The 26,510-nt window shown below is 50.3% G+C and overlaps 1 protein-coding gene across 2 annotated transcripts in view; it reads right to left on the bottom strand.

Moving 5' to 3' along the window:
• Positions 1-26,510, bottom strand: part of OSBPL1A (oxysterol binding protein like 1A) — a 1,951,189-nt gene that overhangs the window by 564,920 nt on the left and 1,359,759 nt on the right. For both annotated transcript variants that reach the window (XM_085605749.1, XM_085605748.1), the window contains exons 22-23: positions 14,860-14,967; positions 14,683-14,772 (exon numbers count right to left, since the gene is read on the bottom strand). In XM_085605749.1, the coding sequence (XP_085461875.1) occupies positions 14,683-14,772; positions 14,860-14,967 (198 nt within the window). The remainder of the gene's footprint in view (positions 1-14,682; positions 14,773-14,859; positions 14,968-26,510) is intronic.

Here is a 26,510-nt window from a genome sequence, read left to right as displayed (position 1 = left end):
ACAGTTATTACACAACAGTAAATAGCACAATATCCAATGGGCCCCAGGGGGAGACCAAACCGTATATTAAGAAAGTGGAATAAGAACCACTACTTGACTAGACAGTGCCTAGAGCACGTAGAATCGCTGGGACCCCAAGGAACCACCCAAGGCAGTGACACAGGGGACACACAGGGGACGTGTGCAGTGTGAGAACACAGCCGCGAGCCCCGTACAATTCAATGGGAAAGTTGCGGTTGGAATTTTAAAGAATAAGGACACTTACGAGAGGACTTTGAGCAAACCCCTTTAGACTTAGAGGGTTCTAGGGCCAGCACCCACGGGAGCACCGGAGTACTCGTGTTACTTCACCCAGGGAAGCCGGGTGCATAGGTGTCAAATGGTGTCGGGAATCGTCAATGATTTCAATGGCGATGTGCTGCAAAGTGCTGCTGCCGTGGAAAGGAGAAGTGTCCATGGTGATCCAAGCCAGGATCGAGGATGTGAAGAACCTGAAAGCAGAGGGGACAGAGTCTGGGTCACTTGCCAGTGACCAGGGGCACGATAGACGAATGCCCATCGATGTCGGGTGTTTCAGGTGAGAAGAGGTGAAGCTTGACTCCACTGCCACGGGGACCAGGAGGCGTCGACGACGACCACAGTCAGCAGGCAAGCTGTCCCACAAAAAATGTGGAGTGCTGGGGGTTAGTTTCCGGATTGGAGACCAACAAGCCTTGGCAACTGCAACCCACGCGGTGAGAGGAAAAATGGCTTTGGTGTGGACCAGAAAGGTCCTGTGGACTCCCCAAGCGATGGAGAGTCAGGACACGTCTGGAGCAACCAGGTAAGCCCGTTAAAAGTCAAAATACTCTTCTCAGGGACCCACAAGTCGACTAACAAGGGTTCGCAAAGGGACCTCAAGATGAATCACTAGATACCAGCCCACGGGTCACTCGAGGAGTGTAGGCCAGCAATCTTCGGTGGAATCACTGCTCGGGGTCTGGACTACAAGTAGCCCAAAGCACAGCCTCAGGGATCCCCAAGAAGCATATGCTACTGCAAATGGTCGCGGTGTCCAGGGGTTCGGGTTGCACGGTCCCCACGAGGGCTTTGGATCTCAGAGTTGCGCTTGAGCACGGATCGGCCTCTGGGAGTCTTGGAAACCCACTTCCTGTGGTGCAAAATCGGCGGTGTGCTTCGGGAGCAGCGTCGATGCAAACCGGACAGATGCGTCTTTGGTGCCTGCCTTGCAGGGGAGTAGCTCCTTTACTCCGAGGGAGATTCTTCGGTCATCCAACATTGTGTAGATAGTAGAAGTTCTGGAATTCTGTAGTAGAGTTTCGTCTAGGTAAATCTAAAGTCCTGTAGTCAGGGGCTCCTACTTTATACCCAAGGAAGGGGTGGGACAAACTCTGGGGACCCACCTATGGGAGGGTCAGGACAGAGGGGTGGCTACACCCATGTCCTTTGTCCGGTTTCACGCCAGAGCAGGGGCTGAGTGCCCCTACAACTGGTTTGAGCTGGACTGTGCACAGGGACACCAAATGTGCCCCCAGTACAGACATCAAAGCACTCTTGGAGTGTACCCACCCAGCCCCAATACACTAAAGCCTGTCTGGGAGGTGGTTACACCTACCTGTGACAGGAAACCTATTGTCCATGCCTCCCCTGCCGGAGTTTCGTCCTGCAGCAGGAGGCCAGACTTGTGTCTATGGCTGGCAGCATCCATTGTGTGATGCCAGGGCTTGCAAAGCTGGTACCGGGTATATCTGTGCTGTCATATTTCTCCCTCTAGTAGGGTGGAATCATACCTCCCACAGCAGTTACTGGTGTGGGTGTATGATTATAAGGTGTTTGACACCAAACACAACATGTTTCCATGCAGCCATTACAAAGTTAGCATTTACAGTGAGGCTATAATGCACTTAAGAGTATATGGTCTGGCTGCATCACAAACAACCCCGGAACTAAGGTTCCGAAGGCTGCAGAGGGGCTCTGCTCATGCATGGGCACCCTCTCACATAAAACCCAGCACCCTGCCTTCAGCATTAATAAGGCCTGCCATATGGGTGACTGACAGGTTTATATGTGCAGTGATATGGAGAGATATAGGGAACCTGTATCTCAGTAAGGGGTGCATACACCACCTTACACAGGCTGCAGTAGCAGACCTGTTGTGTCATTTTGAATGTCTACCCAAGGGTGGCATAATACATGCTGCAGCCCCTGGTAGGCCTCTGGGGTACCTATGCCCTGGGTACATAGTATACCATATAGTAGGGATTTATAAGGGTACCCTAGAATCCAATCTGGAGTGTACCTACAGTACATGGAATAAATTTTAGGGAGAAAGCAGATAGGCTGGGTCCCTGAATAGCAGGATCCCAGCCAGACTAAGTCGAAAACCAGCAAAACACCAGGAAAAAAAGTGGGGGCAACCATGCAGTCAGATTCCACCTTCCTACAGTCAACACTCTCCTCTCTATGCCTTGACTTGCGCTACTCAAACTGCAGCTTGGGTTGAATCTTGTTCACTTTACCTATTATGGCGTAGTCTCCCACCGCTGCGCTCTCTGCAATATGGTATAGGTGTTTGGTGGACTCCACTTGTGGCAACGGCTATGCGTTACTGATCTTGGCTCTCCCACTAAAGAGGCCAGAGCTCACTGACCGCAGAGCATGCACTTCTCTCAGCTCTACGTTTATGAAGCCACAGGATATTACTGCTACGCGTAGCGTTGAAGATAAATATCTTTCCAGAGGGGCTCTTAGTGAGGCACCTGACACGTGCAAAACAGTCAAAACCACCTAGGTCCTGCTAGCCCCTCCAGGTATTACAGGCTTTGTCTTTCCTTGTGTGGCATGGAAGGGCACGGTAGGCTGCGCACAATTTTATGTGCTCGGGCAGTCACCAGCACTCTGCCCAGACAGCAAGTAGTGATCTTATATCCCAAACGCACCAACGAGCCAGTCTCTCAAGCGCCCCATCCCACTACTGCAGCCGACGTCCGAGCAGCTCACCTCTGTTAAAGTCATCTCGGTAGGCCGCAGTCACAACAAAGCGCTAGGCCTCACGACCAATCAGCCAACAGGAGGCCCCTCGCCGCACTCCTCACTTATTGTAGCATCCCCCGACAGTCGGTCAGGACCAGGGGCCAGCTGCCGCAGTACAGGGTCGCAAACCGGGCTGCTCCTCTGAGTCAAGGCGTTCCGCACACACGCCACTGGGCTCACTGCCGTTTCGCCAACTCCGATTCTCCAGGGTAGGCCTCTCCACGCAACACCACGTCGCCAGTCCGGAAACAGCGTCTACATAAATCGGGGCGCTGATAGCTCCACCAGGGCCAATGAACACATCAATGGCAAGTGCTTTACATACGCTTTGTCTGGCGATGTAGTTGTGTGACATTTCCCTCCAAATGCCACGGATTCACGACCGATAGTTTAGGCGGCTGCCGGCGCTTGCTCAAGAAACGGCCATCTTTAGGCCAGGCAAGCTCCGCCTCCCTGGACCTGTAGGACTTCCCCTCTAACTGTTGGGGAGCTTGCTTCGACCATATAGAGTGGAGCTTGCTTCGATCATATAGAGCTGTACCAGTCATCGTGCTTGAGCGCCAATTTCTGCAAGGAGCTGCTGTTTACCCCACAGGTCATTCCAATACAATGGCCACATATGACCGCTTTAAGGGCTTCTCACTCTGTGGCATGAGTCTCGGCTGAACCCCAGATACCATAGAGGTATGTCTGCATGCCTCTCGAAGTGTTTAATTACAGGATGCATCAGTCACTCCCTACCCAACCCGAATGAAGCACCACTGGTGAATGACCAGACATATATCTACCCAGGTGATCAACCCTCTGTACCGCCCCGGGGTCCAGTCCCATTACCAGGAGCCTGTCTAGGAGACTATCAATGGAAAGCGTTAGTGAGTGACAGGTGTAACCATGTACCTGTGGATGTAAAACACACCAGCTATCAAGGAGTCCCAAAGTACCCATGACTCGAGCCAGGGATTCAGTCATTCGGGGTTTGGTGTCCAGTTTTGCTGCATTGCGGTCCCAGGGTCTGTCTAAGATACAATTGAAGCCACCCACCCACACTATAGGGGCCTCCAAATTGTCATTGAGCAACCCTTGCAGCGTTACTTAGAACTAACCATCCGACACATTGGGCCCATATGAATTCAGGATAGTTAGTTCTCTCCCATCAAGTTTCCCCTGTACTAGGACATAGCGCCCCTCTAATCAGGCTCACTATACACATGTCGGAATCGTACTTTCGGGGCTATCCAAATCGCCACCCCCAGGTGTATGAGGAGTAGATTGCACAATATAGTTGCCCTCGCGACTTTTACGCCAACTTTTGTGTATTTGCCCCCATAAGGTGCGTTTCCTGCAAACAGGCTATTTGTATCCCCTGACATTTGAGATATGAACAGTCCCTCTTTGTATAATCCCAAATACCCTGAACATTCCAGGTAAGAATATGTGTTGACTCAACCATGTGAGGTTGTAATCTCAACCCGCCTCCTGGCCGATCCCTGTGTCAAATAGGTTCGCCTGTCCCACAATCTACGGATGGATGCTAATGTATTTGGACACGGCCATGCACATAAACAAATCCCATCCCTGAACTGGAACAGCGAGAATATCAACATCATACCCCCCACCCCAGACCGACAGTAAATGAACAACCTAACACACTGCCCATCCATGTATTGGGTCACTGCGAGGACCAACAGCCTAACTCCAACCTCCCCAACTTTACCCTACCACAAATGTGGTGAAAGCTCCGGACTATCCTGCCATAGCAGAAATGATTCTATAGCGGGATCGACCCCCCCACCTCCTCCCACACCACTCCCAATATTGAACAATATCCGCAATAGAATACCTCTTGTGCAACTAAAGCCACAGTCTTGCTTCCCCTGTAATAAAGAGCATTGGCTAAAATAAATCAACATGAATGCAAAAACAGCATCCTTTGTAATGCCCCCACTCAGGTAGCGGACTCCTCTGATTGTGCCACCACTGGATCAGCTTGGGTGTTGGTGTCCAACCCGCTCAGCTCACAGAAGGAACCATGGCGCCATCTTCTTGCACCACAATGCCTCGAGCCTCCGTGGCCTCTGAGTCACCATTTACAGACAACCTCCGGGTTCTCCAGTTGGTACTGCGCGCAACCATTGCCACGTGTCCTCACTGGAGTCAAAGAAGTGTGATTTTCCGCTTGAAATCACGTGAAAACGGGCTGGAAACAGCAACATATATCGGAGTCTCAGAGTGCAGTTTCTTTTTAACTTCCAGGAAGCTTTTGTGACTTGTTTGCACTTTGCAAGTGTAATCTGGGTACACTGAAATTTTGGGATTATCAAAATCAGTGTCGTCAGCTTCTCAGGCTGCTCTTAGCACACAGTGCTCGTCCCTGTAATTGAGTATGAGGGCAATAATGACTCTTGGGGGTGTTCCCAGCTTAGGAGGGGCCACCAGCGCCCATTGTGCCTGCTTGACAGCAAAGAATGGTGAGAGGCCCTCAGGGTGCAGTGTCTCCCGGATCCAACACTCTACAAGGGCCTCCGTCTCTGCCCCCTCCGAGAAGCCCAACAGGCGTAGGTTATTCCAGCAGGATAGCCCCTCAGTGTCCTCTGCCCTTGCTTCCAGCGTTGTGGTCTTGAAGGTGACCGTGGCAAATTGCTGCTTGATTGTCGCCACTTCAGATTGTAGTTCCAGAATGGATCCCTCTGCAACCTGGACCTCATCAGATTCTTTTTGTGGGTCCCTGCGAAGAAGAGTTACCTCTAGGGCCGCAGTCTCGATTTTGCTCTCTAATTCCACCCGGGATCCCTGGATAGCTGTTAAGAGTTCTGCCCTCGAGGGTTCATCAGCCGAATTGACCAATGGCAGGTCACCTCGTACCACCTAGCCGGGTGCAGCGCTGGACGTATGTCCCTGGTGTGGTATATTGCTCAATAGTGTTCCCATGGGGCCCCCCACTTACTTAGTCTTGCCCAAGAGGTAGCGCTACAGTACTGTGGTATCAGGTATCAGTCAGAGGGACATCTGCAACTGGGCCCTACCCTTCTGGCCTGTCCGGGACAATGTCTGTGGTACCTGTCCTCACTGTACCCTAGGTCTATTGGTTCCCCACATGTAATCTTACCGCTGGTCCCGGGGGGGGCAGAGCCAATACCAGGGATCACCTCATTGCCAGGCACTTATCTGAGGGTTCAAGAAGGGGACAGCGAGAACTAGATTTAAGTCCCACTGGGGCATTTTGAAAGGAGATGGAGGGAAAAAATGAGTAAGGCCCTTAAAGAACAAGTTACTTACCTTCTGTAACAATGCATCTGCAAGAGATATAGGTTAGTTATAGATTGCTTACCTTAGAATTCCCCCAGGCGTCAGACCGGATCCAGAGAATTTTTTCTCTTAGCAGTACCTCTGCGCATCGGTAGGTGGCAACCGGTCGACTCCGCATCGGTCATCGACATCCTGGTTGCTGGGTTGACGTTGCAGTGCCTACTTAGACGTCACCTCTGTGTGCTGTCTGTTGCGACACAACTTTCCATGCCAGAAGTGCAGAGCCATGAAAGACACTAACCACTGGTGTGCCAAAACTAGGGCCCTCTACGGGAGTCTCTATCCCTAAAAATCAGTTCGCAGAGCAGGGAGGATGGGTGGGGTGGTAAGGAATCTATGACTAACCTATGTCTCTTACAGATACATCGTTACCGAAGTTAAGTCATTGTTCATCTGAAAGAGACAGTTACTTATAGATTCCTTACCTTAGAATAGATACCCCAGCAATACCAACCCCGGAGAATGGTCTGCAAACCAAGTTCACACCAGAAAGTCCTGAAGGACCGAACTGGCAAAGTAGCCGTTCCTCCAGACTGGACTATCCAGGCAGTAAGGTCTGGTAAACGTGTGCAGAGATTCCCACATGGCCGCCTGGCAGATGTCAATAAGTGGGACTCCACGTGACAAAGCAGTGGTTGCTGCCGTAGTTCTAGTGGAATGAGCCCGCAGCCCACCAGAGGTTCTTTTTTCGCTAAAGCGTAACACATCTTTATACAAAGGACAACCCATCGGGAGATGGTTCGCTTTTGGACCTTTCTTGGCACCCACATAGCCAACGAAGCGATGCTCGTCTACCCGGAAATCTTTAGTGCGATCTAGGTAGGACAGCATACGTTTTGGGTCCAGACGGTGGAGTCTCTCCTCCTCCTTGGAAGGCTGCGGAGGTGGGAAAAAGGTGGGCAGAATGATAGTTTGTCCCATGTGAAAAGGAGTAACTACTTTAGGAAGGAAAGAGGGCCTCGTCCTAAGCACCACTTTGTCCGGATGCACAGAGAGAAAAGGGGGCTTAAAAGAAAGAGCCTGAAGCTCACTCACTCTACGAGCAGAGGTGATGGCAACAAGAAAAGCAGTCTTCAGAGTGAGGAGCCTGAGAAGAAAGTTGTGAATAGGCTCGAAGGGAGCACACATAAGACAAGGTTCAAGTCCCACTGAGGCATTATGAAAGGTGATGGAGGAAAGAGATGAAAAATGCCCGGATAGAACTTATTTGCAATAGGGCACTTGAACAAAGAGGGCTGATCTGGTAGCCTAAGAAAAGCAGAAATGGCTGTCAGATAGCCTTTAAGAGTGTCCAGAGCAGAGCCTGGCTGGGCCAAGGAAAGAAGGAACAAAAAAACCTCAGAATGAGGGGCAGAGAGGGTTTCCACAGTCTGTCCTGTGCACCATGCCAAAACTTGTTACATCGACAGGCGTATACCGTCTTAGTGGAGGGACGCCAGGCTGCCAAGATGACATTTCAGACGCCGAGCGGAAGGTCAAAGGCTGTCAACTGTTGGCACTCAATATCCACACAAAGAGGTGGAGGCTGGACAGATTAGAGTGGAGAAGTGTCCCCTGCTGCTGCGACAGAAGATCCTCTCGAAGGGGCAGTCTGATAGGAGGATTGATGGCCATGCTGAGGAGCTCGGGGTACCAGACTCTGTGCCTAGTCCGGGGCCATAAAAAATGACTTGGGTACGGTTGTGCATGATCTTCTTTAGCACTCGGGGTAGAAGTGGTACAGACGGAAAGGTGTACAGGAGGCCGCAGTTCAAATCGCGACGAAAAGCGTAGCCGAGCGCCGCCTTGGAAACTCTAAAGCACAGAACTGCTGACATCGCACGTTCTCTTCGGTGGGGAACAGATCTAACCAAGGATCTGTCCACTGCTGAAAGAGACCTTGCACCACCTCTGAGTTAAGACGCCATTCATTATCCACCAGACACCACCAGCTGATTTCGTCCGCCCTGGTGTTCTGAGAACCTACCAGGTGTTGAACCACCAGGGTCATGCTCTGATGTTCCAGTCATGTCCAAAGGCATAGAGCCTCTTGAAAAAGGGTCCACGACCCCACCCGCCCAGTTTGTTGCAGTACCACATGGCGGTGGTGTTGTCTGTGAACACCTGCACTGCCTTCCCTTTGAGGGAGGGAAGGAATGCCATCAGTGCCAGACAAATAGCCCGGAGCTCCAACAAGTTGATATAAAGCCGGACTCTGCCAGAGACCAGGCTCCTCTGATCCCTGCCTCTGCCAGGTGGGTGCCACATCCCAGGAGTTATGCATCGGTCACCACCGTGATGTCTGGTTGGGGAAGGGAGAGGGAGGGATCTGCCTCGGACCCAATCCTGGTTCGATAACCACCACTGCAGTTGTAGCGCAAATCCTTCCGAGATCTGGAGGCAGTCGGAAAGGATCCCCTGATGCTGCGCCCACTGGAACTTCAGGTTCCACTGCAGAGCCCGCATATGCTGTTTGGCATGATCTACCAGCAGGATGCAGGAGGCCATGAGGCCCAGCAGCCTCAGGGTCATTCTCACTGAAATCCGGGATAGAAGCTGAAATATTGGTATCATAGCCCGAATATCTCAGACTTGTTGTTTGAGAGGATAGGCCTGAAACTGCACTGCTCCCAGTACAGCTCCTATAAAAAGGAGCAACTGAGAGGGAGTCAGGTGTGACTTTGGCACGTTGATAGTGAACCCCAGCGAATGCAGGTGGTCAGCGGTAGTCTGGAGGTGGGAGACGACAGTCTGTGGAGAGCCTGCCTTTAACAGCCAGTCATCGAGGTAGGGGAAGACGGGAACCCCTGATATGCGCAGATGAGCTGTGACCACCGCCATCACTTTCATGAACACCCAAGGGGCAATGCTAAAGCCGAAGGGAGGATGGTAAACTGAATATACTGGTGGCCTACCATGAACCGTAGGTAGTGTCTGTGGACTGGCAGGATGGGAATATGGAAATAGGCGTCCTGCAAATCCAATGCCACCATCCAGTCTCCAGGGTCGAGGGCAGACAGGACCTGAGCCAATGTGAGCATTTTGAACTTCTACTTTCGGAGGAGGCAGTTGAGGGCCCGAGGTCTAGAATAGGACGTAGGCCCTTGTCCTTCTTGGGCACCAGAGAGTAGCGGGAATAGCAACCACGACCTACTTCTGCCAAGCTGCAGGATGAGAACATGCGCTTCCCAAGATCATCGAGCTTCTTGAATTTCCTGTCTGGGGGAGCAGAAGGGAATGCACCCTTGAAAGAGGAAGCGTGGACCATCAAGCTGTCAGGGAAAGGCTGTTGGGTGAGGAAAATGGGATCGCCTGGAGCTGGGCGGTAGCAGCTGGCAATCGTCTGTTCCACAGGAGCCCCTGTGCTGGGCTTGGACAAAGTGCCCAGAAGGACATCCGTGAGGGCTCAATTGAAGGGCAAAAGAGGCTCTGAGGAGGTTGCCGCAGGTTGAAGCACCTCTGTTAGGAGATTAGTCCTGACTGCCACTGTAGAAAGCTCCAGGCCCACGGCCTCCGCTGCTCTATGCACCAAAACAGCATAGGACGCGCTGTCCCCCGTAGCCATGGTAGGGGGAGAAAGCATGCTAATTTCTGGGGTAGTGTCCAGACAACTGCATCACTCAGTTCCTCTCTCTAGTCCGGTTCTTACAGCTGGTCTGCCAAAGGGTCCAGCGACCCCTCCCAATCCTCATCACCACCTTCAGGGCAATAGGGAACACCTGGGATGAACAAGGGAACAAAAGTACTCTTTGGCATCGGATCCGACTTAGTTACAAAAGGGGGTGGTGATGGACGGAGCATCAGAACCAATCAAACACTCACACCCAGTCAACAGATCTGGGTTTGATCCATCACCGTTCTTTAGCCCACTCTGCCACCCCAGTTCAGACATGGCGCTATGCAAATCAGTCTGACCCTGTGCCTCATGGGAACAGTCCAGCCCGAACTGCCAAGCCATGCCTTCCCTGGACCGGAAACAAGCTTCCTAGGACCGGTTTCTGGCATTTCAGCCGTCTTCAGCCAGGCTTGCTTGAATCCAGTGGCAAAGTGAGCAAGGGACTCACGTCTGAGCATACCTTGCCAACTTATGGCGAACAAAGCGGTACAAAAGGGGGTGGTGATGGACGGAGCATCAGAACCAATCAAACAGCAGACATCGATCAGACTCCAGGTCCATCTCGGGGTGAGGATGGGGACGGCGTCAGCTGGGGGCATGGTCGACCGGGGGCGTAATCATTGGGATTGGTGCTGGGGAAGGTTGCATAAGGTCGACCGGGGTCAATCTGAATCCAGGCCTAGATCCTCAGGGGGCCCTCTGGCACCAGGGCCGGAACCACCGGTTTTGAAGATCCAGGACCCCCGACCGGCTCCGCGGGGCCCAAAGGCGCGCCAGCAGAGTCGAGCTGCCCAAAGATGCCATGGAGGGCTTCATAAAAGGCATGAAGTTGGGCAGGGGATGCCTCGGCTCCCGGAAACGGAGAGAGGTGTGGAGTCGTTCCTGAGAAGGCTCTGAAGCCGGCGCTTTAGAGCGACAATGCTCCGGATCCCGCGCCGGGTCAGCTGACCGACAGGGAGAAGGGGGAAGAGTGAAGGTGCTTCTTCGCCTTCTTCTTGTGCTTTGACTTACCCGAGGACTGCGAAGACTTAGGCGAGGTGTGGTGGCTCTGCGACCTTCCCCTCGAGCGAGACTGGGAACGACAGGAAGCAGACTGCTGAGCCTCCAAGAGCTTTCGGGACCACTCCCACAAAGACTTCGGATTTATGGCCCAGCAGTCGGAGCACAACTTCGGGTCGTGGTCACGCTCCAGACACCAGAGGGACACGGGGTGTGGATGTGTCACAGACATCAGTTTGTGACAGACCTCGCAGGGCTTGAAGCCGGTGTGATGATGGGACATCCCTCATACACACCAAGAGTCAATGACTCGAAAGAAGAAGTCGACAAAAGTAAAAAAAGGCTTAGTCAAAAAATTACTAAAGGGGTAAGCTCTCTACGGATCTGCGCAAGGCTGGCGTACAAAAGCAGAACCTTGGTGGGACAAAGAAAGTATATACAAGAGAACCTCTGGAAGATGGCTAGAAAGGGTATCAACAGTCTTTGCTGTGCCCCATGCCACAATTTTGTTCCATCTACAAGCCTACACTGTTTTAGTGGAGGGACACCTAGCTGCCAAGAAAACGTCACAAGCTTAGGGCAGAAGGTAAAAATTGTCAACTGAAGCCGCTCATTCTCCACGCAAGGAGGTGGAGACTGGCCAAGTTCGGTTGAAGAATCCTTCACTGCTGCTGCAACAGAAGAACCTCCCTAAGAGGCAGTCAGATCAGAGGATCGATGGCGATGCTCAGAAGGTCGGGGTACCAGACTTTTTGTGCCCAATCCGGAGATACAAGAATGACTTGAGCCCGGTCACGCTTAATCTTCATCAATACTCTGGGCAGAAGTGGTACAGGCGGAAAGGCGTAACGGGAGGCCGGAACTGCACTCGCGACGAAAAGCAGTGTAGAGCGAGCACCCCCTTGGAAACTCCAATGCACAATACTGCTGACATTGTGCGTTCTCTTCGGAGGCTAAAAGATCTAACCAAGGGACTTCCCACCTTTGAAAAAGAACTTGCGCCACCTCCGGATGGAAACGCCATTTGTGATCAACCAAGCACCAACAGCTGATTTCTTACACCAGGGAGTTCAGAGAGCCCGTCAGGTGTTGAACCACCAGGGCTATGTCATGATGTTCCAGCCATGTCCAGAAGCGGAGAACCTCTTGACAAAGGGTCTACTGCCATACAACGCCCTCTTTGTTGCAGTACCACATGGTGGTGGTATTGTCAGTTAACACCTTAACCACTTTCCCATTGAGAGAGGGAAGAAATGCTTTTAGTGACCAGTCTGATCACCCAGAGCTCCAAAAGGTTAATATGGAGGTCAAACTCCACAGGAGACCCGACACCTTTGATCTTCACCTCTCTCAGGTGGCTGCCCCATCACAGAAGGGACGCATCTGTCACCACCGTTAGATCTGATTGGAGAAGGGAGAGGGATCTGCCTGTGACACAATCTCATTCATTAGCCACCACTGCAGTTGTTGTGAGGATCCCTCCGAAATCTGGGCGTAGTCGGAAAGATTCCCCTGATGCTGCACCCACTGGAACTTCAGGTCCCTCTGCAGAGCCCACATATGCCATCTGCCATTATCCATCAGCAGGATGCAGGAGGCCATGAGGCCCAGCAGCCTCAGAGTCATTCTCAGAAAAATCCAGGAGAGAGGCTGAAGCATTGGTATCAAAGCCCAAATATCCTGGTCTAGCTGCTCGGGAAGATAGGTCTGAAACTGCACTGTGTCCAGGACTGCCCTGATGAAAGGGAGCGTCTGAGAGGGAGACAGGTGTGACTTAGGCACATTGATAGTGAACCCCCAGTGAATGCAGCAGATCTGCCGTAGTCTGGAGGTAGGAGAAAACAGCCTGGGGTGAACCTGCCTTTAACAGAAAGTCGTTGAGATAGGGGAAGACTGGAACCCCTGATCTGCCCAGATGAGCGACTACCACCGCCGCCTCCTTTGTGAACACTCGAGGGGCACTGGTAAGGCCAAAAGGGAGCACGGTGAACTCAAAATGCTCATGGCCCACCCTGAACCGAAGGTAACGTCTGTGGGCTGGCAGGATGGGGATGTGAAAACAGGCGTCCTGCAAGTCCAATGCCACCATCCAGTCTCCTGGGTTGAGGGCAGACAGAACTTGGGCTAGGGAGAGAAATCTGAAATTCTCCTTCAGGAGGAAGAATTTGAGGGCCCGGAGGTCTAGGATAGGATGCAGACCTCTGTCCTTCTTGGGTACCAAAAAGTAGTGGCAATAGCAACCATGACCTACTTCCAGCACAGGGACCCTCTCTCTGCCAGAGAACTGCCAAATGATCCTGGGACATGCAATCGTTAGAAAGTGGCAGGGAGGGGTAGCCACGAAGGGGAGGGAGTAACCCACCTGTCCGATGTGACGGACTGCCAGTGGAGGAGATGATGGGGGATCCTGCCTTCGACCAGCTGGTGATGGGCCTGGAACATCAGACTATGAAGGTTTGGAGGCGGTGGCAGGTAGGGAAACGGTGGAATGGCCTACACGTTTTGCTCCGTGACCCAGGAGAGCGCAGGCTCCCACATCCGGGGTCATGCAGAGGCTGGAGAGCTTGCGTGACTCGGGGGCTATATTGGAAAGGATGCGGTTGGGCGCTTGTAGGAGGCTGGCTTATTATATGGTGCACACTTTTCTAAGTAAAGCACCCTGCATTAATCCAGATAACACTTATGGTGATTTTAGTGGTCTTAGACAACAATAGAAAACTCTCTAAGTGGTAGCCGTGGAGAGCAGCCTTCAGGCTTAGTCCAGAAGGAGGGTTAAGCAGCATGTTTTACCAGATCTAATCATGTAGTGTAGGCTAAACAAAACAGAACCACACAGTGTAGTTATAAAAAATATGTCTATTATTACACAACACCCACAAACTGATACACATTGGTATATCTGCTATGTCCATGGACATATCCCCATCTGTGTTTCTAAAGGGAACTAAGTTCCACAACCATAGCTCCCTACTTAAGGGAGCCCACGGTAGAACCTTCTGCACCAACATCTCCCGGATTCCTGCTGTGGTTGAAATTAGGCATGAAACGCGGATGCTCTGATCTGCCCCTCGCATCAATACCTGCGGCAGACAGACACCATCTCCCCCTGCCCCCACCAGTCATTTTTACCAGTTATCTGTGTCAGTGAGCCATCTAGCTGCATGCTGTAGTTGTGCAGCATAATAATAGCACTGCATATCTAGGATAGCCAGTCCACCCTTTCCAGGTCCCTCTTGAGAGTCACCAGTAAAACCCTGCTTCGCCTTCCAGCCCATAGGAGAGCGCTCAATAGGCTATCCAGTTAAAGCACCTCTCTCAGCGGGAACAAGGAATTTTGGACTAGGTATAAACAGCATTGTAGAAAGATCATTTTTGATATAGCAGCTGTCCCCATCACTGAAAGAAATTCAAGTTGTTGATTACTTGTGATGACCGAATGAGTATTCATAATTCCTTTGAATGTACAACTCTTAGTTTTGACTCTTTCAATGACCATAAATCTATGTACTTTTATGCAGTTCAATGGTGACCGTTGCCTGGCTTTGTATCAAGGTCCTGACTATCATTGATGTCAAATATGTCATTGATGGGAGCATGTGTATGGAACGGATCTTTTCGCACTGTATGTTTTCTTTTTCTACTATTTGAAAATCAATAAAAATACAGTTTTAAAATAAAAAAAGTGACCTGATTGAGATGCCATTAAAAACATCTGTCAATTAGGCATCTAAAAACCTGGAAATACTTGCCTTTTGTCTTGAATGTAGCCTTCTACTTTGTGTAACTCCTTTCCAAAAAGACCACATGGTTTGAAGTTCAAAATGCACTTCTCGCCAGTCCTGAAAAGAGATAGAACCTGGATTACCTCTGGGCTCAGAAATAAAAAGGCTGAGAGTTAAAGTATTACAACAAAGACCGACACTCACTTGTGATTGGTTATTTCTACATTGCCATATTGCTCAATCCAGAGTTTACCCACTATGATGTTGTGTACACAGCAGGTCGGATTGGACCACGTGTAGGCTTCATTGTGCCTGTGAAGTAACGCAACAACTATTAAAATCCTTAACCTTTAAAACAAGCAAAGAATAAAAGACCATCATCATACCCTCTTATCCAACCTCACAAGGCAACCCAACATGACTGACAGCACTGCGTGGCTTTAGAAAATTGTTCGCAGTAGAGACATGTAGTTCAATGTTTTACCAAGTAAAAACACTTTTGGGTTGTATGAACCTTTTTGTGCACAACAATTTTAAAACAATGACCACCTCTGTGGGAGCCCAAGGGAATGAGTATTAAATGTCGTGAAAACACAGGGCTAGCTAAGGATGCCCTTTCCATCCTAAAAGTGCTACAAATTATGGTGAAAAATACCTCTAAAAAGACCTTATAATAAAATATATAGTTTGCAAATTAACTACACATTTTAGTACCATTAGAATTGTTTGATAAAACTATGCAACCTAACACCACTTCTTACAATACATAAGTAAACGTGCCCAATGTTTTGTTCCGGTTGCTGGGAGGAGAATCGTGCAGAAACCTCAAGACAGGAAACATACATTTTCAATCTTCTGTAAAAGGTAGTACAGTTATGGCAGTTTTGACCATTAAGCAGAGTAGAATTTCAACATTTTGTTCAGTAAGTTCTGACAAAAAGGAAACAAGTCTTAACAAGCTGGCAAGGGCTGTGAAGAAGGCAGACGGGGCATAGAATGCCACCTAGGATTAGTTACTTACCTGTAATCCTAGTTCTCATCCAGGGGTATACTCATCAAAGTCATAATCTATGAATAATCCCCGCCCATGTGCGGGATCCCGGAGCATATAGAAAATACATATATATAAATATATATATATATATACATATGTGAAAACATATAAATGCAGCCTAATAATGTTCAAAACATGGCAATGCTGTAAATTACATATTTTTGCATAGTAGTGCCCCCGTAACCCGTAAGGAAAAAAGGAAGCATCAGGCAAATTATAACACAGCACTGCTTTATTGCCATAAAGCAACATGTAATTGTAGGCATTCGCCAGTAGGCTGCAGTAGAGTATCAAGAATCCAAGAAAAACTGACACCTTGCCTTTAAGGCATTAGAGTAGGGGGACCGTGCCTTTAAGGCCTGCCCGTGACCCCCTGCTCCCATGATGCACTACAGGTGACAGTTGGGCCAGTTCTTTTTGGCGGTGCCTCCGCACCTGAGTAGATCTGCCTTCCATACATCACTTATTTAAAGAGAAAACATTGCTCGTCCGGGGAGGTGGGTGGGTCGCTTATGACTTTGATGAGTATACCCCTGGATGAGAACTAGGATTACAGGTAAGTAACTAATCCTTCTCATCCAGGGGATACTCATCAATAGTCATAATCTATGAATAGAGTAGCAAGCCCATACCCAAAGTCTCGCGGACGAGCAACAAAGCAGTTAAAACATACATTAAAAGACACATCTTGTATTACAGTTATGCAAATAGGTTCCTCAAAGAGGCCTGCCCCACCTGGGCGTCGGCCTGTGCGTCTGAATCTAGGCAATAATGGCGCGTGAAAGTATGGACTGAGCGCCATGTAGCCGCTTTACAGATCTCAGACATGGGAACGTTGCGAAGGAGTGCTACCGTAGAAGCCTTCCCCCGAGTAGAGTGTGCTCTAGGTTTACCCTGCAGAACTTTGTGGGACAGTTGGTAAGCCAAAGCTATACAAGAGACAATCCATCTAGAGATAGATCTCTTGGCCGCAGCCAGCCCGGTATTAGTGGGTCCATAGTTAACAAAGAGCCTGTCTGACTTTCTAAGAGTAAGGGTCTTAGCTAGATAGAATTTCAAAACCCTCCGGAGGTCAAGAGAGTGTAGCGCTCTCTCCGGGGGTGTGGTCGGCTGAGGAAAGAAGGTGGGCAACGTGATCACCTGATTAATATGGAAGTCCGAAACCACCTTGGGCAGGAAGCTCGGATGAGTACGGAGCACCACCCTATTAGCATGAAACACCGTGTAAGGTTCCTTGCAGCAGAGGGCCTGAATTTCACTAACCCTACGGGCCGAAGTGATGGCTACTAAGAAGGCAGCCTTCCAGGTCAGATGTTGCAAGGAGGCCTTATGAATCGGCTCAAAAGGACCTCCCATCAGTTTAGAGAGAACGATGTTCAGTTCCCAGGAAGGGGAAGGAGACCTCACAGGTGGGTAAACTTTCTTAAGCCCTTCTAAGAAATCCTTTACCACTGGCATCTGAAAGAATGAGGTCTGGGTAGGAGACTTCCTATAGGCTGTAATAGCAGCTAAGTGTACTCTGATGGAAGAGTACTTTAACCCAGACTTCGCCAAGTACAGTAAGTAGGGGAGAATAACCTGTTCTTGACCCCGGATCGGATCAAGGGTGTTATCTCTACACCAGAAGCAGAATCTTTTCCATTTAAAGCCATACGACTTCCTCGTGGAGGGCCTCTTTGCCTCCCGAAGAATGCTCATACAGTCCGGTGGAAGATCTAGATGTCCGTACTGGATGAATTCAGGAGCCATGCCGTCAAGCGGAGGGAGGGGAGATTGGGGTGGAACACTCTCCCCTTGTCCTTGGTCAGCAAGTTCGGCAGGCATGGCAACCTCCTCTGTGGTACCTCCGACAGCTGGAGTAGATCCGGGTACCACCACTGCCGGGGCCACTCCGGTGCTATTAGGATCATCCGAGTTCTGGCCCTGTAGAACTTCTGAATCACAGCCGGGATGAGAGGGAGAGGAGGAAAAGCGTAAAGCAATGTCCTCGACCAGCTGATCAAAAGCGCGTTCCCCTGCGACCCCCGTTGAGGGAACCTGGAGGCGAAGACGGGGCATTTTTTGTTGTCCGCGTCTGCGAACAGATCGATGTCTGGTATGCCCCACAAGCGGAAGATGTCTTGAGCGACGCCTTCGTTGAGCACCCAGTCGTGCGCTTCGACGAAGTCTCTGCTGAGGCCGTCCGCCTGCACGTTCAGGGTCCCTGGCAGGTGAACAGCGACGATCGTCAAGTTTCTCGCCAGAAGCCATTTCCAGATTGACTGGGCCTCCAGAGACAGGACCCGTGATCTGGTCCCTCCTTGCTTGTTCAGATAGAACATAGTTGTGGTGTTGTCCGTCTGAACCTGAACATAGTCGGTCTGCAGGGATGGGTACAGGGACTTGAGAGCGAGATGGACTGCTCGTAGCTCCAAGAAGTTGATGTGATAGCTCTGCTCGGTAGCGGACCAGAGACCTTGTACTTGAAGCCGGCCCATATGAGCCCCCCAGCCCTGCATGGAGGCGTCTGTGACCACCGTCTGTGTCGGAGGCGCCTGATGGAATGGGACGCCGTGAAGCAGATGGGAGCGCTTCATCCACCACCGGATGGAATCTTTGGCGGCTTGATGAAGGGTAATGTGATCTTCCCAGCGGCCGGTCCTCTGCGACCACTGATCCTCTAGGTCTTGTTGCAGAGGACGCATGTGCAGACGTGCGTTGGGCACGATGTAGATGCACGAGGCCATGGATCCCAGGAGAGATGACACTTGTCTGGCTGTGGGATATTCCGTGCTGAGAAGCGTGCAGCTTTTTTGCAGCATGGAGGATAACCTCTCCTCCGAAGGACACACGCTTGCGCTTGAGGAGTCTAGAGAGGCGCCCAGGTAGTGGATCCGCTGAGTTGGATTGAGGATCGACTTCCGGTAGTTGACCTGAAGGCCCAACGAGTGTAGAAGGTTTAGGCAGAACGAGAGATGACTCTGGAGTTGAACCGGGGTGGAACTTTTTAAGAGCCAGTCGTCTAGATATGGGTAGACGAATATCTTCCGTTTGCGGAGAAAAGCAGCCACCACCGCCATGCACTTTGAGAACGTTCGTGGCGCGGACTTGAGGCCGAATGGCAGGACCTTGTATTGATAATGTTGGTGAAAGATGCGAAATCTGAGAAACTTCCGATGTTTCGCTGAGACAGGAATGTGGAAGTATGCATCCTGTAAATCGATGGCACACATCCAGTCCCCTTGGTGTAGATGTGGGAAGATCTGGTGCAGTGCTAGCATCCTGAATTTTTCCCTTCTGAGAAATCTGTTGAGTAGGCGGAGATCGAGGATGGGTCTGTAGTCTCCGATCGCTCCTCTTTTCTGAACAAGAAAATACCGGGAGTACACTCCCCGATTTCTCTGCCTGTTTGGAACTTCCTCTATGGCGTTTTTGGAGAGGAGAGTGGCAACTTCGTCCTTTAAAAGCTTGTTTTGGCTGAGAGGGAGTGGCTGTTTCCGTGGGGGTACCTGCGGAGGGGGAGATTTGAACCTCAGCAAGTAGCCACGCTCTACAATACTCAGCACCCATTTGTCGTTTGTAATTGTATTCCACTCTGCCAGGTGAGCGGTGACACTTCCTCCCACCGGAGTGGCGAACGAGTGCGGAGGAAGTAAGTTTTCACTGCTTGGGAGGTTGCTTGTTAGAGGACTGCTGCTGTTTAGCATTTCCTCTTCCTCTGCCCCGGCCCCTTTGCTGAAACTGGGACCTCTGTTGGTTTTGAGAGGACCATTGGGGCGTTTGAACGCGCTGGTGAAAGGCACGTTTGTCGCCCTGGCGAAAGCGCTTGCGGAACTCTTTGCGTTTTTCCAGTCCCACAGCCTTTACAGTGTCCAATTCCGTTTTCATCTTGCTCATTTGGTCGTCCGCATGAGCTCCAAATAGCGATGATCCATTAAACGGCAGGTTAAGAATCCTTTTCTGCGCATCTGGTTTGAGGGCTGTTAATCTGAGCCAGGCCGAACGGCGGGAGCAGATGCCATGGGAGTAGCCATGCGCGGCTAGGTCTGATGCATCCGCCGCTGCGCTTATTACTTGGTTGGCCACCAGTCCGCCTTCATGTAGGATCTCCGTGAAGTCCTGCCTGTCCTCCCTAGGCAATTTCTCCACGAATCTGGCCAGGGAATCCCATAGGGAACGATCATACCTCCCTAGCAGGGCTGAAGCGCTAGCGACCTTCATGTGCGCGGCAGATGTGTTGCACATTCTCCTGCCGTAGGAGTCCATCAGCTTGCTGTCCTTCTCAGGGGGGACAGAAGCAGATATTGAGGCTGAGTGAGACTTCATGGCCGCCGCCACTATCACCGAATCCGCTGGCGGGTCCGCCCTCAAGAATAAAGGGTCCTCGGCCGGAGCCTTGTACTTCTTTGCTATTCTCGAGGGGACCGAGCCCGCTGTAGCCGGTGTAAGGAACGTGGCCATCGCTGGTTCTAACAATCCTGGCACCAACGGGAGCAGAGGTCTGGGAGCTGACCGATGGTGTAAAGTGTCAAAGATCACAGAAGTGGGTGCCTGAGGGGCGTGCAGTGCGATGTTCAACTTTTGCGCCCCTCTACCCAGGACGTCCGAGAAAGTTATAATGTCATCCACCGGGGACACTCGCGATGGAGGCGTGGATGAAAAAGTAGGTGAGTAGTCCCGGACTGAGGATCTTGTGGATGCAGTCCCAGTGGACGACCTGGTGCGTCGCCTCTTGTGGGAGCGTTCGCTTTGGTAAGCCCTTGATCCTGATCTGCGCTTGGACGGAGATCTTGGACGTTTTGGCGCGGTGCGACGGTCCCTGGAACGAGACCGGCGTGGTGAAATTGGCCGTGGATCCCTCGGAGGCGATTTACTCCTGCGCGGTGGGGAATACATGCGGGAGTAGTCCGATCCCGGACTCCGACATGCGGCAGCGCCCACATCTCGTAACCAGCGCGGTGACAGTCCAAACCGCTCTGGAGCCTCGGGTGATCTTTCTGGAGATATTTGCACGATGTGCAGTCCCGGAGATGATGACTGTTCTCCTGGGGACCTCTCCGCGGGCGGTCCAGTCTTCGCCCTCGACGTCGAATCCCTTGACGTCGACGACGTCTGCGTCACCATCGGCAAGTGTGAGGTATGCCGTTCTGGTCTCGACGCCGGTCGTGGAGACCTCGATGTCGATCTCCTCTTCTCTGGCACCTGACGTCGGCTAGATGACCTCGACGTCGGCCGTGTCTTCGACGTCGACTTCTCTCGCCGTCGACTGGGCGACTTCGACGTCGACCTCTCTCGACGTCGACTGGGCGGCTTCGACGTCGACCTCTCTCGACGTCGACTGGGCGACTTCGACGTCGACCTCTCTCGACGTCGACTGGGCGACTTCGACGTCGACCTCTCTCGACGTCGACGTGGTGATCTTGACGGCGACCTCTCTCGACGTCGACTTCTTGACGTCGATCTTCCTCTCGACGTCGACCTTCTATGTCGCCGAGTGGGGGTAACCATCGACGGCGACCGGCCCACTCGCGGCGGAATGTACGTCGCCGCATCTCTCGACGTCGACCCCCTCGAGGGTGGCGGAGAGTGTCTCGACGTCGACGGAAGCCTCGACGTCGACGGAGACAGTTCAGATGTCACCAGACTAGCAGCCTTCGAGCCCGAAGGGCTTCGCCGGCATCCTCGACGTCGACGGCGAACCTCTTGGACTCCTGGTCTTCTTGGAGCCCGGGGAGCTGGTATGTCGCCGTTTCTTTACTTGCGTAGCTGAAGAAGGTGGTCTTGATGAGGAATGCTCGCCTTCACGACGGCTTCGTTCCTTCTCCAGTCTTGCATGCAGTTTAATGCGCTCTCTGTCCCTCAGAGTGCGCTTTGAGAACTTCTGGCAGTGGGGACACTGGTCAGGATCGTGTTTTGATGGTAAACACACAATACACACCGAGTGTGGATCCACCAGTGCCATTTTATTACCACAAGAAGGGCATTTCCTAAATAAAGGAGACATTCTGACTGGAAAAAAATTGGAAAATTCACTGGAACCAGCAGAATTAGCCCTTATAAGCCAGAAAACGTCGAAAAAAGCTAGAAAAAGCTGTAATTCAAAATTTCAGTCAAAAAACTGAAGAGCTCAAGCTCCAGGATCCTCACAGAAGGAGCCGGAAAAAAGAACTGGCCCAACTGTCACCTGTAGTGCATCATGGGAGCAGGGGGTCACGGGCAGGCCTTAAAGGCACGGTCCCCCTACTCTAATGCCTTAAAGGCAAGGTGTCAGTTTTTCTTGGATTCTTGATACTCTACTGCAGCCTACTGGCGAATGCCTACAATTACATGTTGCTTTATGGCAATAAAGCAGTGCTGTGTTATAATTTGCCTGATGCTTCCTTTTTTCCTTACGGGTTACGGGGGCACTACTATGCAAAAATATGTAATTTACAGCATTGCCATGTTTTGAACATTATTAGGCTGCATTTATATGTTTTCACATATGTATATATATATATATATTTATATATATGTATTTTCTATATGCTCCGGGATCCCGCACATGGGCGGGGATTATTCATAGATTATGACTATTGATGAGTATCCCCTGGATGAGAACCTGGAGATCCGGAAATAATAACCAAAAGCACACTATCTACCATCAAACGAGGTACGAGTCATTACAGCATAAGCTCGTGTTCCGGGAGAATGTCCTTCTACCATGCCACTACAGAAATGTAAAAAAAAGGGGTCTCCTAAGATGAGTAGCAAAGTGGCGCATTGAGGCCAAATGTACTACTGGGCTCCTAAGGAGTTGGAAGTAGAGACGGAGCCCAGCTGAAGCAGGAGACTTTGTCTCTGTGAGACACTGGAATTTGTGCTTACAGCCGCTACACTGTTGTCCAGTGAGCAAAAAGCTGTGTCTGCTTCCTAGACAGAAGAGTGGCGAGACGGGCTGAGCCCCAAAGAAAAACATAGCACAGAGGTGTTTCCCGCTCAGATCGTCAAAATCATCCCTAGCCAACGATCACTCTGGACCTGCGATGCCCTGGCTCAGTGGGATCACTGAGCCCCGCATCCACACAATAAGAATGCCCGAAAGGAAGGGGCAGTAAAAATTAACACGTGGGTTAGTGAAGCTTGCTTGTGTGTTTAATAATGTGGGTAACATGAACGAAGGACTAAAACTGCTTTAAACAGGGAATCTTTACTGCGCATGCGTCATCTATATCTACGTAGTATGACGAGCTGTCGCTTGGAGGGAAATTCTTGTACATGAGCAGAAGGCACTAAAATGGAGTCTTGAAGACTCGCGTGCATGGCATCTGCTTTGCTGAAAAGAAAACAAGCAATTCTACTAACGCTAATGCAGGAAAAGTATTAATAAATAAAGGGGAATAGAGTAGAGGTGGGTGGTATACAGTGCGACCACTTTATTTGTGAAATTAAAAGTTGTCTTTCTGACTTTATCGCTAGTGCACATTTGGGCCTCTCATGTATAACTGAAGTGAGCTGAGTTAAGGAAAACTGCGCATGTCCACTGAAAGTTAACTCGGAATGATGACAGAGGTTGAATGGAAGCCAAGGTTGCGACGTGTCTTACCCTGGGAATGGATGGGGAAAAGTTCAACGATGTGGACTTGTATACAGACTGAGATAAAAATGTTTCAAATGAAATATGAATATGTGTGTGAACTAAAACTTATGATGGGTTTGCGAACAATGGTTAAATAGAATTTAATGTCATGTAAGCATGGTGTGATGGAGCTTTCTCCTTGCCTGACCAATCATAGTTCGTATTTTTACGAAGTGGAAACTTTAGTGGGTGGAACATGGAGAACGAAAGGTATAATTAAGATAGCTTTAGTTAGTTAGCACGAGAGGATGAGACGTAGATGCTGTCGGAGTAGCGGGAGATGCTGATTCTGGCAGAGATGCTGTGAGATGCTGATGAAGAATCGAATGCATAGCGTGAAGCAGAACTTTCTATCCTAATTTAATTGGGTTAGATCAGAAGATCTCGGAAGAATCTCGAGGAGGAAGAGAGTGTCAGAGGGGTGCGACGCAATTGTCTGTGTTCTAGAGAGATCAACTATCCTGTCCTGAATCCTGTCCTGAAGTCTTTGTCGCCTGACCTATCCCAGGGGACCCATACCAGCTCCTTGGACAGGGGGCTGGTCTTTCACACCATTCTCAGTAATTATATTTTCACGTTATTTGCAGATGTTCTTTTCTCTCTGTCCTCTCCATTTCTGAGTATTGATCATTGTATGAGTCCGAAGTATATGTTTTGTGTATAATCGATTGAATTTTCTCTTCTAATGAATGATGGTGACAGTACTGTATTTTTGAAGTGGTTCACATGCATTTAATTTAGATAAAGATTTAAAACTTTCCCAAGTCTGTGGTTATTTACTTCAAGGTATAGAAAAGTTAGAATTATGTTAATTATCTCTATCAATTTGTTCAACTAATGGTCCATCACCAGAGGAAAGAACATTTTTGATCTGTGAAGGGGTAGTAAATGTATATTTAGACTAATCCTGAACATTGTGAAGAACCAGTCCAGCGGTTTAACCGAGTGTGTGTGTTTATGGGCCTAGGTGAATATATTGTGGTAGAATATCTGTTGTTGGTATGCAGCTGGATCAGTTCCATTGGCAGAACAATGCCTTACATTAGCCATGCTCTCTGTTCTATGGCAGCAGATAGGGTCCCACGAAATCCATCCTCCACCACGCCCTGCGGCTGACAAGTGGCAGAACTGGCCGGACCCTGTAGGATGGGACTGCCTATGAGACCCTTTAGTGCCTCCCTGGCACCCAATGAGGGTTTTACTCCACAAGCTCCAGAAAAGCCTCAGGTCCCGCTGCAGGGCCCAAGAAGCCACACCGGCCATGTGACTAAACTGAGATATGCTCAAACACACAGCAACTAGGGTGAAGTTGAACGAGGCTGCTGGTCAAGTGGGTTCCTGAAGTGGCAAGCCTCCACTGCCAGTGGAGCACAAACACAGCAGTTGCTTGGGGGAAGAAAAGAGGTGAGCACAGTAAGGGTAGACAGGGGAGCACAGAAGCTCACCTGAATTGGAGGATCTTATCATAAACGTCTGTTCTCCTTCATGAGAATACATGAAAATTACTCTACATCTAAAGACCACGCAGTTTAGACACACAAGAACACAAATTAAATCCTCTGCATCGTTTGGATCATGTTCAACAAAAATCTCTAATATACAACAATCAAGTTACTCACCTTCAGCAGCGCCTTATCTGGTAGAGACTCAATCTAACCACAGATTCCATACCTTAGAATTATCCCCAGGCTTCAGATTGAATCTGAAAATGCTTCTTGAGCAGTACTCCTGCGCACCACCAGGTAGTGTCGTTTGGCTCCACGCTGCCTGCGTTATTCACACCAGAAGTGACGTGCACGGTGCCTGTGCAGGCACCCTCCCAGCGCTATTACTTTTTGCGACTTTCCACACCAGAATCGAGAAGCCACAAAGTACACTGACCACTGGTGTAGAACACTAGGGGCATGTCAGGGGAAAGCTTTATCCGCAGAAATCAGTTCGCGGAGCAAGGTGGATGGGTGGGTCGGTAAGGAATCTGCGGCCAGATCGAGTCTCTACCAGACAAGTCATTATCGAGGTAAATAGCTTGTCCATCTGATAGAGACTTCAAGATGCAGATTACTTACCTTAGAAGAGATACCCAAGCAATTCCTCCCCAGAGGTGGGTCTGCGGACCAATTTCACATTAGAAGTCCTGCAGGACTGAATAGGGAAAATGCCAATCCCTTACGATCGGACTGTCCGGGAAGTAGTGTTTGGTAGACGTGTGCAGAGAAACCCACACTGTTACCTGGCAGATGTCCAGGACTAAACCTCTGCATGCTAACGCAGTGGTTGCAGCTGTAGCTCTGGTGGAATGAGCATGCAACTCCTCAGGGGGTTGCTTCTTAGTCAATGTGTAGCAGATTTTAATACAGAGTGCAATCCATCTTGAGATGGTCCTCTTCTGTACGTTCCGCCCTCCTTCGCACCGACATACTCCACGTACAGTTGGTCATCCACCCAGAACTCTCGTGTGAAGTCAAGGTAGAATGACGATGCTCTTTTTGGGTCCAGATGGTGAAGTAGCTCCTCTTCCTTGGAGGGAGAAGGGGAGCGTAAAAAGTAACGATGGATACGCTTACATGAAAAGGAGTGACCATTTTCGGGAGAAAGGAAGCTCTCATACGAAGCACAATTTTGTCTATAGCCATGAGAAAGGCCGTCTTGATGGTAAGGCGCCTCAGTGGACAATTGTGTAGGAGCTCAAAGGTAGTGCACATAGGTAAAAGCGAGGACGCGATTGAGGTCCCACTGGGGCATAATAAAGGAAGAAGGTGGAAACAAATGTTGTAAACCTTTAAGAAAACTATTTACAATAGGGGACTTAAAGCATGATGGCTTATCAGGCATCCGCAGAGAAGTTGAAATAGCAGAAAGATAGCCCTTCAGATTACCCAGAGCAGAGCCCTGCTTGACAAGAGAAAGGATTAAAAGGAGAGCCTGACAAAGGGGGGCAGAAAGGGGGTCAATCTGTCTTTCTGTACACCATGCCACAAATTTTCCCCAACAGTAGGTGTATATCGTGTTGCTAGAGGGACTCCTGGCTACAAATATAATGTTACAAACTTCGGGAGGAGGTCAAAAGCTGTCAACTGTCGCCGCTCAAACTCTACGGAAGAAGGCGAAGCATTGACGGGGGAGAACCCACCCCTGCTGTTACGACAGGAGATCCTCCCGAAAGGGCAGCCTGATTGGAGGATAGAGGCCAATCTCAACTGCTTG

Source organism: Triturus cristatus, chromosome 5_1 (assembly GCF_964204655.1).
Source record: "Triturus cristatus chromosome 5_1, aTriCri1.1, whole genome shotgun sequence".
Lineage (NCBI taxonomy): Eukaryota > Metazoa > Chordata > Amphibia > Caudata > Salamandridae > Triturus > Triturus cristatus.
This window is presented reverse-complemented; position numbering and strand designations above follow the sequence as displayed.